The sequence below is a fragment of the Cervus elaphus genome, chromosome 2 (genome assembly GCF_910594005.1).
Source record: "Cervus elaphus chromosome 2, mCerEla1.1, whole genome shotgun sequence".
In the NCBI taxonomy this organism is placed as follows: domain Eukaryota; kingdom Metazoa; phylum Chordata; class Mammalia; order Artiodactyla; family Cervidae; genus Cervus; species Cervus elaphus.
In genome coordinates this window covers 20,849,508-20,863,792 of record NC_057816.1, presented here as the reverse complement: position 1 = coordinate 20,863,792, position 14,285 = coordinate 20,849,508, and the positions used below count along the sequence as shown (strand labels likewise).

Genomic DNA, 14,285 nt, shown 5'->3' with positions numbered 1-14,285 from the left:
AGAGCTGGTGCTCAGGGCTCCCTGCCCCCCACTCCTGCATCCACTCTTGCCCCGGGACAGACGGGTCAGCAGGTGCTGGGGAAAGGGGGTGCACGGTCTGGTCTGATGTTGAGGTTCAGGGCCCATGGATGTAGGTGGGAGGTGTGGAAGAGGCAGGAGCCTGAGGACTCTGAAACCCATTTCAGAAAGGCTGTGGGGAGTAGTGGGGGGCAGGGAAGAAAGGAGGGGCAGCTCCCTGCCATCTTTATTTCCCCCCATCATTTATCAAATTGCATTTTATCAGCCTGCTTTTATTAGTCAAAATCATACATATCACTCAGTGCTTCCGATCAACAAAGAGATTGCAGTTTTTTACTACGATGTACTGGGTCAAAATAAAAGCAGCCAACTGCTAAGCATGTTTGACATTTCAGCTGAGCTCTGCAACCACGTGGTGGGTAAATGAATATTTCCATTAGGCTTTTTATTTTAAACAGTGAAAAACTGAGAGCAGCCATGTCTTATAAATGAAGGGAGCACGCCTAATATGGAAGGGGTCCCGTTAACAGAATCCACAGGTAAATTCAGCTGTCTCTAGGCGATCCGGGAGGCAGACAAAGGTGGCCCTTCAGCCCTGGTACAGTTGGGAAGCCTGGGGGTGGTGGGGTGCGGAAGGAGCAAGACCCCTCCCGGGCAGGTTTAGGGAACTCAGAACTGCTCATACTTTGAGAGGCCAGTGAGTCAGAGCAGAACGTGTTTATTCCCAAAAGGAAGGTGGGCCTTTCAGATTCCTACTCTTCCACTTCTCTCTCTCGCCTTTCCCCTGGTGCTGCAGGAGGGGCCCCATAACACAGACCTGGGACTGATAAGGCAGTGCTCCCACTGGAGGGCTGGGAGTCACTGTGTGTCCCACCTAAGATGTTCTTCTATCTGAGTGTAGTCGTTAGGCTTTTCCATAACTGAGAGCAGCTTGATTATACTTTCCGCATGTCTGTAATGAACTTGTAGTCCTCTTATAACTGAGTGTTTTTGGGTCTCATTCTAGGACTCACATAGGGAGCCTAAACCATGACCTCCCTTCACTATCTCACTCTATACCTGAAAACAGAAAAATTTAAATTTGAAACTAACTTAAAAAATAAAAGGCCCGAGATTTACAACGCTGGGGGAGCCAATGTCAAGAGTATCTGGAGGTTAGAGGAAAACAGGGAAACACTGTTGTGGAAGATGCTTGATTAAAACCTGTTCCCGCTTTCAGGCCAGAGAGAGAGAATAAATCTGGGAGACTGCTGCCATCTGGTGGTAGAACGAGAAATTGCAATTACTTCTCATTTTGCTTCTAAAAAAATCTTATGCAACAAAATTAACTATAAATCCTAAAGGAAATCAGTAATTAATATTCATTTGAAGGACTGATGCTGAAGCTGAAACTCCAATACTTTGGCCACGTGATGCGAAGAACTGACTCATTTGAAAAGACCCTGATGCTGGGAAAGACTGAAGGTGGGAGAAGGGGACGACAGGATGAGATGGTTGGATGATATCACCAGCTCAATGGACATGAGTCTAAGTAAGCTCCGGGAGTTGGTGATGAACAGGGAAGCCTAGATGTGCTGCAGTCCATCGGGTCTCACAGAGTCAGACACGTCTGAGTGACTGAACTGAACTGAACTGATAGTCCCAAAATGTAAGAGCTAAACCTAGAAAACTATTAAGAGGGAAAAATAGGTAAATCTCTGTGAATTTGGATTAGGCAATTTTTAAATATATGACATCAAAAGCACAACAAACAAAAGGAAATATATTAATTAAAAATGGATATTGAGTTTCTTTTTTGTGAGAATTAAAATATTCTGAAATTAGATTGGGGTGCTAATTGTCCAATTCTAGGAATATACTAAAGCCACTGAATTCTACACTTTAAAAGGGTGAATTTTATAGCATGTGAATACCATCTCAATAAAAATGGCAAACTTAACCTGCTTTAACAGATGATTCCAGGAACAGGAGTGCAAGGAGCAAAGGTGTTGTGTAGTAAGGAATTTACCTGGCTTTTGTCCCTGCCTCCTGGGAGGAAGCCTCTAAATCTTTGGAATGATAGGAGTGTCTTTGTTACTTAGGATGGGTCCTGACACTTTGTATAACCCCTGGGGAGTGTCAGGGTGCAGGTCTGTCAATGGTATGTCAATAGACCAACCATGTGATTGGACTGAATTCAATAACCAGTGATCTAATCAATCCTGCTATGATGAAGCCCCAATAAAGACTCTAGGCTTTGAAGCTTATGTGACCTTTGTGGTTGGCAATATACATCTGTGCTCCTGGAGGGTGGTGTTCCTGAGTCCTCAGGAGGGGCCAGGGTAGCTTCATGTCTGGGACCCTCGCAGACCTCCACCCCATGAGCCTCCTCTTTTATTGCCCTAATAAAAACTGCAACAGCAAGTATAGCTGAGTTTTGAGAGTTGTTCTAGTGGATTATCAACCCTGAGAAGGTAATGGGAACCCCTGACTTTGTAGCTATTTGGTGATGGGGTTGGGAACATGCTACCCCAAAACCTGGCACCCTGAATATTTTTTAAAAAACACTATGTTTTAAAATAACTTTTAATTAACTTATTTTTAGATGCACTGTGTTTTGGTTGCTGTGCAAGGGTTTTCTCTAGTTGCAGCGAGTGAGGGCCCCTCATTACGGTGGCTTCTCTTGCTGTGGAGCACACACACAGTGACCTCATCTGTGCTTCTGAAGTTAAGTCCATGGTGCAGGGTAACAAGTATTGTGGAAACAGGAAAGTGGGTTTAGAAAGGTTTTTTCAACATAGAGAGAGCACCTAATGGGGTCTCTCCCCAGCTCTGCCGTCATTCCGAGTTTTCTCAGCTCAGCCAAGGTAGCATGAGGTATATGTTTGCAAGATTGTACTGTTGCAAAAAATCAGACAGGAGTGAGCCAGACCACTATGCGGGGCAGTTAGAATCATTTCGCCCCAAGTGGTGCTTGGCTCAGCCTCCTGAGACCCAAGGACAGGCTTGCTTCTGAAACAACAAATATTCGAGAAATGGCAGCTCCCTTACACCACCAACTACAGTGTTTACAGAGTAACCAAAGCTATCCTCTAGTCTAGAAAGGATAGATGCTACGTGAAGCTAAAACGTCAACCACTGATGCAGAACTCTCAAGATGGCCCTTTCCCAAACGTCTACACCAGTCTTTAAACATAGACTGCAAACAGACAGCCTGCAGATGAAACCCAACCTGCAAATGTGATCTGCTAGCCTACCCAAGCTAACTAAATCCTGACGTAGCTAGCGAGATGCTGGCAGATTTCACATGAACGGCTGGGTTTCCTCACTCTCGGAAAAAAGTTATGAAACCTGTCCCCCTGGGGTGACACTCAGCTGGGGCTGACGGCCGCCCTCGTCAGGTATGCGGGTGCTCCCATCACAGCTCCCGCCACGCCCAACACCCTGCCTGCTCCACCTGCTTTTGTTACCGGCCCGTCCCTTAAGCCTGCTTTCCTGGCTCACTGAACACCCCGTCTCAGGCGCCACCATCACCTGCCCAGCGAGGCTCCTGGGCTGAGCCAGGCGAGAACCCTTGTTGTCTATGACCACTGTTTACAGAATCTACGACTGATCCATCAACAGATGAATGGATAATGATGTGTACATATACACAATGGAATATCACACATAAAAATGAAAGAAACTGGGTTATTTGTAATGATGTGGATGGACCTAGAGACCGTCACACAGAATGAAATCAGAAAGGGAAAGACAAATACCGTGTGTTAATGCATATAGATGGAATCTAGAAAGATGGCATAGCTGAACCTATTTGCCGGGCAGGAATGGAGACGAAGATGTAGAGAGCGGACATGTAGAAATGGGGTGGGAAGGAGAGGGTGGGATGAGCTGGGCAGTGGCACTGACACATGTCACCACCATCTGGAAAACCTAGACGGCTAGTGGGAGGCAGCTGTAGAGCGCGGGGAGCTCACTGGTGCTGCGGTGACCTAAGGGGTGGGATGGGAGGGTGGGAGGCTCAAGAGGGAGGGGATACATGTATACGTAGAGCTCATTCACTTGGTGCAGCAGAAACGAACACAGCGTTGCAGAGCAGTCAAACTCCAATAATAATATTTAAAAAAATCTGGGACTGAACAAATCAAGCAGAAAGGCTTTGCTGAGCGATCCTGTGACTCCATGAGGAGGACAAAATCTGCTCCCGAATCCCTCTCTGAGCTAGATGACCACCACGTTCTCTCCAACCACAGGAACTGTCCTGATAGATCAGGTGTCCATTGCTGGGTAAACACCACGCCTGATCAGCGATCCTGGGCTTCAGCTCTCCTGGTCCTGGGCTCCTGTCGGCTCGGAGGCGGGGAGCTGCCCGCCGGCTTTCCCAGAGTGTGGCCAGAGTGGTGGCAAACAGATGCTAGCCTGCAGTAAAAGCCCCGAAGCAGCGGTTTCTCCAACTCTTCACACCTGGCTCTTCTGGAGTCTGGCCCCGGCGAGAAGTCGGCAGAGTCCCTTAAACAAAGTGAAGAGCTCAGGGCAGACTGCCCGACCGTCTTCACTGGGCTCCTGGCTGTGTGGCTTCCTCGTCCGCACCGTGGTCCCGACTCGGCATCTTTAAGCCCAGACGGCGCAGGGAGTTGACGAAGTAGCGAGGAGGCTTGCAGAGCAAGGTGAGCTCTTCCGTCCGGGGCTGCAGGGCCGGCAGGGTCAGCTGGCAGGCGTGCAGGTGCAGGGGGAGGTGGCGGGCCTTGGACTGCTGCAGCCCCAGCTTCTTCAGGATCCCGGCGGACAGCTTCTGCACAAAGGAAAGAGCTCGTGAGAGCCAGGCTGGCGGCCTCTCTGACCAGCAGCCAGGGGCAGAAGACGTCTACTTCCAGGGCCCCATCACTGATCCCCCAGATGATACAGTGAGGGACAGCCTGCTTCGGGGTCTCTAGGAAGGGTTCAGAACCCACGTGACAGAAAACCCACCACACTGGGAAAGCTCTCTTTGGTCAGTTCTCTGGCTTTCCAAGAGAATGAGCTGTAACAGTAAGAAACAAGTTTCCACCAAGGCTCTTTGGCAATAGCATGAAAGGCTGCTTTGAGCCTTCAGAAAGTCTCCTGTCTGCTTCTGAATTTCTCCCTAACCTAAAGAGCTAGCAGGAGGATTATTGTTGTTTAGTTGTTTAGTCGTGTCAAACTCTTTGTGACCTCATGGACTGTAGCCCGCCAGGCTTCTCTGTCCATGGGATTCTCCAGGGAAGAATACTGGAGTGGGTTGCCATGCCCTCCTCCAGGGGATCTTTCCGAACCAGGGATTGAACCGGCGAGCCCCCCGTCTCCTGCATTGCAGGTGGATTCTTTGCTGCTGAGCCACGGGAAGCCCAGCTGGCAGGGTGCTGTGTCTGAAAACAATCAACACACCTTTGCTGCAACTGACTTTAGGGATTTAACAAGGGGAAAGCATAAGTTTTCTCCCTTATTCTGTTGCATCATGGGTCAAAAAGATATTACCTGGGGGGCCAGCCTGTTCCAGTCTGAGTACTTGTGATCACCAAGGATTGGGCAATCCAACCCAAAAGACAGGTGAACGCGAAGCTGATGTTTTATTCCTTTAGAAAGAGAGAGGGAGGAGACTTATGAGTAGCTATAGAAACGATACCACTGGCGGCATCTGCTTCTAATCATATTAAATCAAAGCACAGAAAAACTGGCAAAATCCCAACTACAATGCAGTGTAAAGGATAATATAACAAATGATAAGCTGTTAGGAAATAATGCCGTTAAGCCTCTAAGTACCCCTCCCCATCACAGCTCCCTTTCCACTACACATAACCACTACAATCAACTTGAGGTCTATCGCCGCCATGCTTTTTTAAAAAATAACTTTACCGTATAACATTAAATAGTACTGCTTGGCACATTTATTTTTATATTATGGCAAAATATACATAACATTTGAACTTCTTTTAAAAACAGAATTTGAAAGTAGTCCATTAGGAATTCTCTCTTTTTTAAAAGGCGGCACAGCACGGCATGCAGGACCCAAGTTCCCCAATCAGGCGTGGAATCCGTGCTCCTGCACTGGAAGCTCGAAGTCCTCACCACCGGACCACCAGGGCAGTCCCAAGGTTTACCATTTTAATCCTTTTTAAGCGTTCAGTTCAGGGGCATTAAGGACATTCACATGGTTGTGCAACCATCACCACTGTCCATCTCCAGAACCCTTCCGCCCCAAACTGAAACCCTGTCCCCGTAAACCATAACTCCCCATCCCCTCCTCCCTCCAGCCCCTGTAACCACCACTCTGCTATCTGTCTCTGTGAACCTGACGACTCTAGGTATCTCACATAAGTGGAATCACACAGTGTGTGCCCTTTTGTGCTGGGCTTATTTAATTTAGCGTAATGTCTGTAAGGTTTGATCCAGCTGAAGCACATGTCAGAATCTCCTTCCTATGGCTGGGTAATATTTCACTGCATAAAGTACCACTGTGTCTTTCCAATCGTCTGCTGATGGACATGTGGGTTGTGTTCACCTTTTGGCTATTGTGTATGGCGCCGCTATGAACAGCGGTGGACAGACATCTTTTTGAGGAACCCGTTTGCAAATGTTTAAATAAACATAAGCAAACTGTTCATATCCTTATGCCACTGTTTTTCACAATCATCCCCGTGGGAGCTCCCAGCCGTGGATCAGCACTGGCAGCCCACTCTGGTACAAGCTCAGCGCCCCCGTGATACTGGGGGCTCGGAGGAAGGGCGGGGCCCAGCACGGGGCCCTGGGTGAAGCCCTGAGGGGCCCTGGGGCTCTGCCACCCGCCGCAGAGCAGCGGCGCCCACACCGGTAACAGGCTGGAGCTCCAAGAGGGCGGCGGACGGGCTGCTGCTCAGCGCCCGGTACTGAGTCAGGGCCAGCTGCGCGTTCCGGCTGCTCCGCACCCGCACCATCTTCCCGTCGTCCATGCGGTAGCTCGGGGACAGCGTCATCTGCAGCCAAAGAAATCGAGGCGTGACTTCAGAGGACGAGCAGAAAACCCGTCCCTCCAGAGGGGCTCGCCCGCCCACCTTGTGGTGACGCTGCTGGCCCTGCGCCTCCTTCTCCACGATGGGGATGTCCACGACTCCCGCTTCAGGCACCGGGACACGCACGGTGACGGCCCTGGGGGGACACACAAACCCTGGCCTGAGCCGCAAAGGTGAGGGAAGCGCTCCCTGGTTATTTGGCTGCTTAGAGGTTTTCATGCTGGCCTTTCTGCACTGCTACAGTGAGTGCTGAGGGTCAGAGGGTCCCAGACAATCTCTTGGTATATAGTGCTTAGCCTGATGGCTATCACTAGTTTTACAAACCTATCTTTTTTGCTACGAAAGTAAATATGCTGATTGTAGAATACTGGGGGGAAAAAACAGGAAAACAAACAAACAAAATTATAGTAATAACATGGTCTTTGATCCAGCCTTTAAAAGTGAGTATGGGCAGTTTCATTTTAAAGGAGGGTAACACAGTTTTGTATCTTTTCTTTTTTAAGGGATAAAAAATGATAAGTTCAAGTTGCATAGGAAACAAATGAATAAATAAAATGAACTGAATGAAAAATTCATAGGACTGCAGCTGCTCTATTTGCCAGGTAGACAAAACAGGTAGGAAATGTGCTCCAAAAATCACAGGAACCCCAAACACAGCTCAGTAACTCACTCCCAACCTCTCTTGGAGGTCCATCACACCGCAGATAGGTAGAAGACTCTGATTTGTCCTTACGTTTAAACCTCCTCCAGGTCAATCAGCCTAACACAGAATCGCTGGCTCAGGAGTCAAAGCCCTCTCAGATATAACGACATCTCACACTCTGGACACCCAGCTGCAGGTTGGTAGCAGTTTAGACTGCTATCTGATGCATTTTATCATACTTACACTGATTTATAACCACTAGATGACCCTTCCTAATGACCTAACACTCTTGCTCAAAAACATTCAGCCAATAAATATTCACTGAACGTAAACAGGCACTGATTTAGGCAGGCACTGGTTTTATACGGATGAATAAGACAAAAATCCCTATTGGTCAGACTTTCCTGGACACCCAGTGGTTAAGACTCCGTGCTTCCACTGCAGGGGGCATGGGTTCAAACCCTGGTTGGGAAAATTCCCTACGCCACACTGTGTACACCGCATGCCCCAGCCAAAAAAAGGGGAAGAAAAAAAAATTCCTGCTCGCAAAGAATCCCAAATATAGTAAGAGAGGTTCAATAATTTACCTAAAGTCTCACACTGGTAAATAACATAGGTGAGAGCTGAACACAGATCTTTCTGAGCATTTAGCTACCATGCTAAACTCGTTTCACTACCTGTCATCTCTCATTGAGGTGATTCTTAAAACTTGATTCCTCATCAGAGTCATTTGTGGAGCTTTTTAAAGATACAGATACCTAAACCTCACACCCACTAGACTTATGAATCAGAACCTCTGTGGGTGGATCTCAAGCATATAGATTTTTTTTAAGGTTCCCAAGATAGCAAAGCAACTTCAAAATCTATAATACAAAAAGGACTGACATCCAAAATATGAAAAGAATGCTCACCAATCAAAAAGAAACACAGGCAAAAGAAAAAGTCTGTTCACAGAAAGGAAAACTCAAACCCCTGATTTTGTTTTGTTTACACACAAAACCAGCCAACATCACTAGTTAACAGGGAAACAGAAAATAAAATATATATATTTTTTACCCATCAGAGTGGCAAACCTTTTAAAAATGAATTGGTCAGGCACAATGGGAAGCGGATACTCATCACTGCTAGTGGGGATAAACACTGACATCATCATTTTGGAGAGCAACTTGGGTAGTAACTATTCAAATTTTAAAAAGTGTGCACCCTTCAACCCAGCAATTCCATTTCTGGGCATGTGTCCTAAGGATATACTCACATATTCTTTGCAAGAGGCTTTGAAAAATGGAAAGCTACCTAAACATCAGTAAGGAAGCTATGATATATCCACACAACAAATACATACAATAGAGCCACTGAAAAGGAGACAGCTCTAACCGTACAACACAAAAGGCCTCCAAGATATGCCGTCCAAGTGAAAAAAAGAGGCTGCAAAGCAATGCAAAATATGCTGCCACACAATCATCTGCTCATACATAGCCCACATAACTCTACAAGTTTACACAAGACACTAGCAACAGTAACTGCTTCAGGAGCAGGAAACTGAGTAGATGGGGGATAGGAGTGGTTTCGTTTTTGCTCATGCACCTTTCTTCTATTAAAAAACTAAGGATGGCAAAATTGAAAAAGACACATGTATCCCACTGTTCACTGCAGCACTGTTTACAACAGCTAGAACATGGAAGCAACCTAGAGGTCCATCGACAGATGAATGGATAAAGAAGCTGTGGTACATATACACAATGGAGTGTTACTCGGCTACAAAAAGGAATGCATTTGAGTCAGTTTTAATGAGGTGGATGAACCTAGAGCCTATTATACAGAGTGAAGTAAGTCAGAAAGGGAAAGATAAATATCACACACTAACGCATATATACGGAATCTAAGAAGATGGCACGGAAGCATTTATTTGCAGGACAGCAATGGAGAAACAGACATAGAGAACAGACTTATGGATATCAGGAGAGGGGAGGAGAGGGTGAGATGGAAAGAGTAACATGGAAACTTACACTACCATATGTAAAAGAGAGAGCCAACGGGAATTTGCTGTGTGGCTCAGGAAACTCAAACAGGGGCTCGGTATCAACCCAGAGGGGTGGATGGGGAGGGAGGTGGGAGGGAGGGGATATACGTATACCTGTGGCTGATTCATGTTGAGGTTTGACAGAAAACAACAAAATTCTGTAAAGCAATTATCCTTCAATTAAAAAATAAATAACTTATATATATTAAAAAAACTAAGATTGGGACTTCCCTGGTGGTCCAATGACAGGGGCCTGGGTTCGATCCCTGGTTAGGGCACTAGATCCCACATGCCACAATTCAGAGTTCGTATGCTGCAACTGAAGATTCCACATGCCACAGTGAAGAACAAAGATCCCGCATACTGCAACTAAGACCCAGCACAACCAAATAAATAAAAACTGAGGTAAATCTACATGCACCAACGTGGAAAGAGCCTACAGACGAAGAGTTAAGTCGGAAAAGTACAGTGTACTGTACAATGTAACACACACACACACACACACACACACACACAGTGTCCATATCCGTGCGCTCAGTCACTCCATCGTGCCCTGCTCTTTGCAACCCTGAGGACTGTAGCCCACCAGGCTCCTCTGTCCACGGGATTTCCTAGGCAAGAATACTGGAGTGGGTTGTTACGCCCTCCTCCAGTGGATCTTCCCAACTCAGGGATGGAACCTGCATCAGACATGTATGTAAATAGGATGAGTAAGCTCCACAGGAATAAAAACCAAACTACCCCAAGGGAAGGAACGAGAATAATAGAATGAGTGAATTCTCCAGGACTTTTTTTTTTTGCTTTATCCTTGTTGTCTGACATTTTACCACAAGAATCAAACCATATTACTTGCATAATTAATTTTTAATAATTTTTATGTACAGCCATAATTAGGAACCACTCTACTATCAGACTCTAAGCACTAAATCTATTTCCTATAATTTTTATATGTCTAGAGATCCTAATACCAATCCCAAAGAAAGGTAATGCCAAAGAATGCTCAAACTACCACACAATTGCACTCATCTCACATGCTAGTAAAGTAATGCTCAAAATTCACCAAGCCAGGCTTCAGCAATACATGAACCGTGAACTTCCAGATGTTCAAGCTGGTTTTAGAAAAGGCAGAGGAACCAGAGATCAAATTGCCAACATCCACTGGATCATCAAAAAAGCAAAAGGGTTCCAGAAAAACATCTATTTCTGCTTTATTGACTATGCCAAAGCCTTTGACTCTGTGGATCACAATAAACTGTGGAAAATTCTGAAAGAGATGGGAATACCAGACCACCTGACCTGCCTATTGAGAAACCTGTATGCAGGTCAGGAAGCAACAGTTAGAACTGGACATGGAACAGACTGGTTCCAAATAGGAAAAGGAGTAAGTCAAGGCTGTATATTGTCACCCTGCTTATTTAACTTACATGCAGAGTACATCATGAGAAACGCTGGGCTGGAGGAAGCACAAGCTAGAATCAAAACTGCCAGGAGAAATATCAATAACTTCAGATATGCAGATGACACCACCCTTATGGCAGAAAGTGAAGAGGAACTAAAAAGCCTCTTGATGAAAGTGAAAGAGAGTGAAAAAGTTGGCTTAAAGCTCAACATTCAGAAAACTAATATCATGGCATCTGGTCCCATCACTTCATGGCAAATAGATGGGGAAACAGTGAAAACAGTGGCTGACTTTATTTTTCTGGACTCCAAAATCACTGCAGATGGTGACTGCAGCCACGAGATTAAAAGACACTTACTCCTTGGGTGGAAAGTTATGACCAACCTAGACAGTACATTAAAAAGCAGAGACATCACTTTGTCAACAAAGGTCCATCTAGTCAAGGCTACGGTTTTTAGAGTGGTCATGTATGGATGTGAGAGTTGGACTATAAAGAAAACTGAGCACCGAAGAATTGATGCTTTTGAACTGTGGTGTTGGAGAAGACTCTTGAGAGTCCCGTGGACTGCAAGGAGATCCAACCAGTCCATCCTAAAGGAGATCAGTCCTGGGTGTTCATTGGAAGGACTGATGCTGAAGCTGAAACTCCAGTACTTTGGCCACCTGATGTTAAGAGCTGACTCATTTGAAAAGACCCTGATGCTGGGAAAGATTGAGGGCGGGAGGAGAAGGGGACGACAGAGGATGAGACGGTTGGATGGCATTACCGACTCAATGGACATGGGTTTGGGTGGACTCCAGGAGTTGGTGATGGACAGGGAGGCCTGGCGTGCTGTAGTTCATGGGGTCGCAAAGAGTCGGACACGAGTGAGTGACTGAACTGAACTGATCCTAAGACAGTGCCTTCTGTCAGCAGGGATTCCTGATGTAAGAACAGCTAAATAAATGAAAGAGGGCCTACACCACCTCGACCGCTATTAACAGGTTTCATACCAGTACTTCTTTGTCACCTGACGGGTTCTAAACAGCTCTTGGACTTGATGGGCCACTTCTTTTTCCCAAGCCAACACCATCACACCTGTGGTTTCCTTGTCCAGCCGATGGCACAGGTGCAGCGGTTTTGCCTTGTGGCCGTGGAGTATCTTTGCCAGGATGGGCAGTACATCACTGATGCAGAGCTGGACCCCAGGGCCACCTGAGAAGGAAAGACCCAGCATCTGAGTGGCCGTGGAAAGATCCCACCAAAGACCTCTATGTGGGAAAAGCACATACTGGATTAACAGCAGATGCTCTTGAGGGCAGCAAAACTGAAGTGTGGTTCAGGGACTAGCAACATGTCGGTACACCCAGGGAATCTGCCAGATAGGAATCTCAGGTCCCCCAACCCAGATAATGAATCAAACTCTGCATTTAACAAAATGCCCAAGTGACTCACATGCATAATAAAATTTAAGAAACACGATCCCAGGGTATGTGGCTTTCTCCTCAGACATATACAATTTTTTAAAGGTACTTATGTACTCAAACTAAAATTAGCAACCAAAATGAGGAGGTCTGATATTTCACTATACAAACACAGGCTTGAGAATCTGCCAAGTAAACCCTAGTGAGAAATGCGAGACCATAAGGCCCTCCTGAGGCATTACTGAGGAGATGAAAGGATGGGCTTTGGGGTGACGCATTCCTGGGTCCCACTTTATGAAGCCTCCTAACTAGCCATTGATCTTAGATAGATTACTTGCCCTTTTCAACTTTTAGTTTTCTCATCTACAAAATGTAAATATCGGGATAATAATTATTTCTTGGGGAATGAAAAGGCAAGAAACTAATGGAAGGATCAAAAGACAAAAATATACACAAAGCACTAGGCAATGTCTAACTTAATTCCTTGTTTTCATGTACAACCATCTCCATATCTCCCCCTAAAGCATTTGTACTTCTAGCTAAAACATGCCTTTTCCTCCAGCAAAACCCCTTCCACAAATGCATTTTTCCCATCAATCTTTCCTGACTCACTCTAGCTATCTCTGACAACTACATTTAACATTTATTAAAAAAAAAAATCAGGGTGTCCATTAAGGTCGAGGTGCCTTGGGGTTTTGCTAGGTATACACCAACACAGGTTATGTCCTTCTTCCCAATTTTGATGGAAAATAATTTGAAGACATGAACTACACAGCCTTGGTCCTCTATAGCAACCCCTGGTGGAGGTTGGCACACAGCAAATTCCATACTGCTGGCTGCCAGATGCCGGGAAGATGGGGACCGTCTTCTTTATTTCTGTGTCGTCTCTGGTGCCTTACATAGGTCAGTACCCTTACAAAAGTCTAATTACTTTGAAAGCAAAGCTTCAGAAAGCCCCAGGAGTAATGCCAGAGTTGCCCCTCCTTGTAACAGAGAGCAGCAGCGCCCCTCCCCCCTCCCCGCCACGTGCTCCTCACCATGCACAGGGAGACCGTAGGGCTTATTGATGACCACAAGGTCCTTGTCCTGATGGACAATTCCCCGGCTCAGCGCCTTTGCCAGCACGTTGGGGTGGACGCGCTGTAGCTGCTCTGTGAACCGCACTAGTTCTCGCACTCTCCGCTGAACAGGGTTTGTGGGCGCCTACGGGGAGAGGAGAGACAGGAAATGCCCGGTGAGGAGGTCTTTCACTAAATCTGGGTGAGAATTTGGGAAGGGAAAGCCTGTATCTCTGCACTAGACGCGCGCCTTCCTCGAGTAATTTGAGAGCAGGGGAGCGTGTTTGTCTCACTGGTATCCAAGTAGGGCTTAAGACGGGGGTCGGCAGAAGCCAAAGACCCAGCCCACAGGAAGATCCCGCACCCTGCTGAGCTGTCCCCTTCGCTTTCTCCTAGTTCTCCCACCACAAGCCCTCGACATTTACCTGACAGGTGTCAGAGGACCCGCCTCCCTCCCTCCCTCACCCCCAGTGAGCGCACTGCCTCTTGGGAGTTGTGGTCCTTCTGGACTCACCGGCTCCTTCGTCTTTTGTTGCTGTTTCTGGGCCCGGAGTCTCTCTGCTAATCTCTGAGCATCCAGGGGTGGAGAGGCAGCAGCAGCAGCGGAACAAAGTGGCTTTGAGAAGAGGGTGAAGAGACTCCCGAGACACTGGCCGGAGCCCCGGACCCAGAGGCCAGGCGCGCTACAGCCGGACGCCGCCATGTTGCCGAGAAGGGAGGGACGAGACAAGGCCACGCCCAGAGGAGAGCAACGAAAGGG

At 46.9% G+C, this 14,285-nt stretch overlaps 1 protein-coding gene across 1 annotated transcript; it reads right to left on the bottom strand.

The window, feature by feature from the left end:
- Positions 1 to 4,091: 4,091 nt before the first annotated feature.
- Positions 4,092 to 14,256, bottom strand: RPUSD4 (RNA pseudouridine synthase D4). Its single transcript, XM_043873549.1, has 7 exons — positions 14,040 to 14,256; positions 13,505 to 13,670; positions 12,057 to 12,258; positions 7,044 to 7,137; positions 6,821 to 6,965; positions 5,491 to 5,588; positions 4,092 to 4,789 (listed from the first exon to the last, which is right to left on the bottom strand). Exons 1-7 carry the CDS (start codon positions 14,226 to 14,228, stop codon positions 4,550 to 4,552), a joined length of 1,134 nt encoding a protein of 377 aa, XP_043729484.1. The 5' UTR covers positions 14,229 to 14,256; the 3' UTR covers positions 4,092 to 4,549.
- Between the last annotated feature and the right edge of the window lie 29 nt (positions 14,257 to 14,285).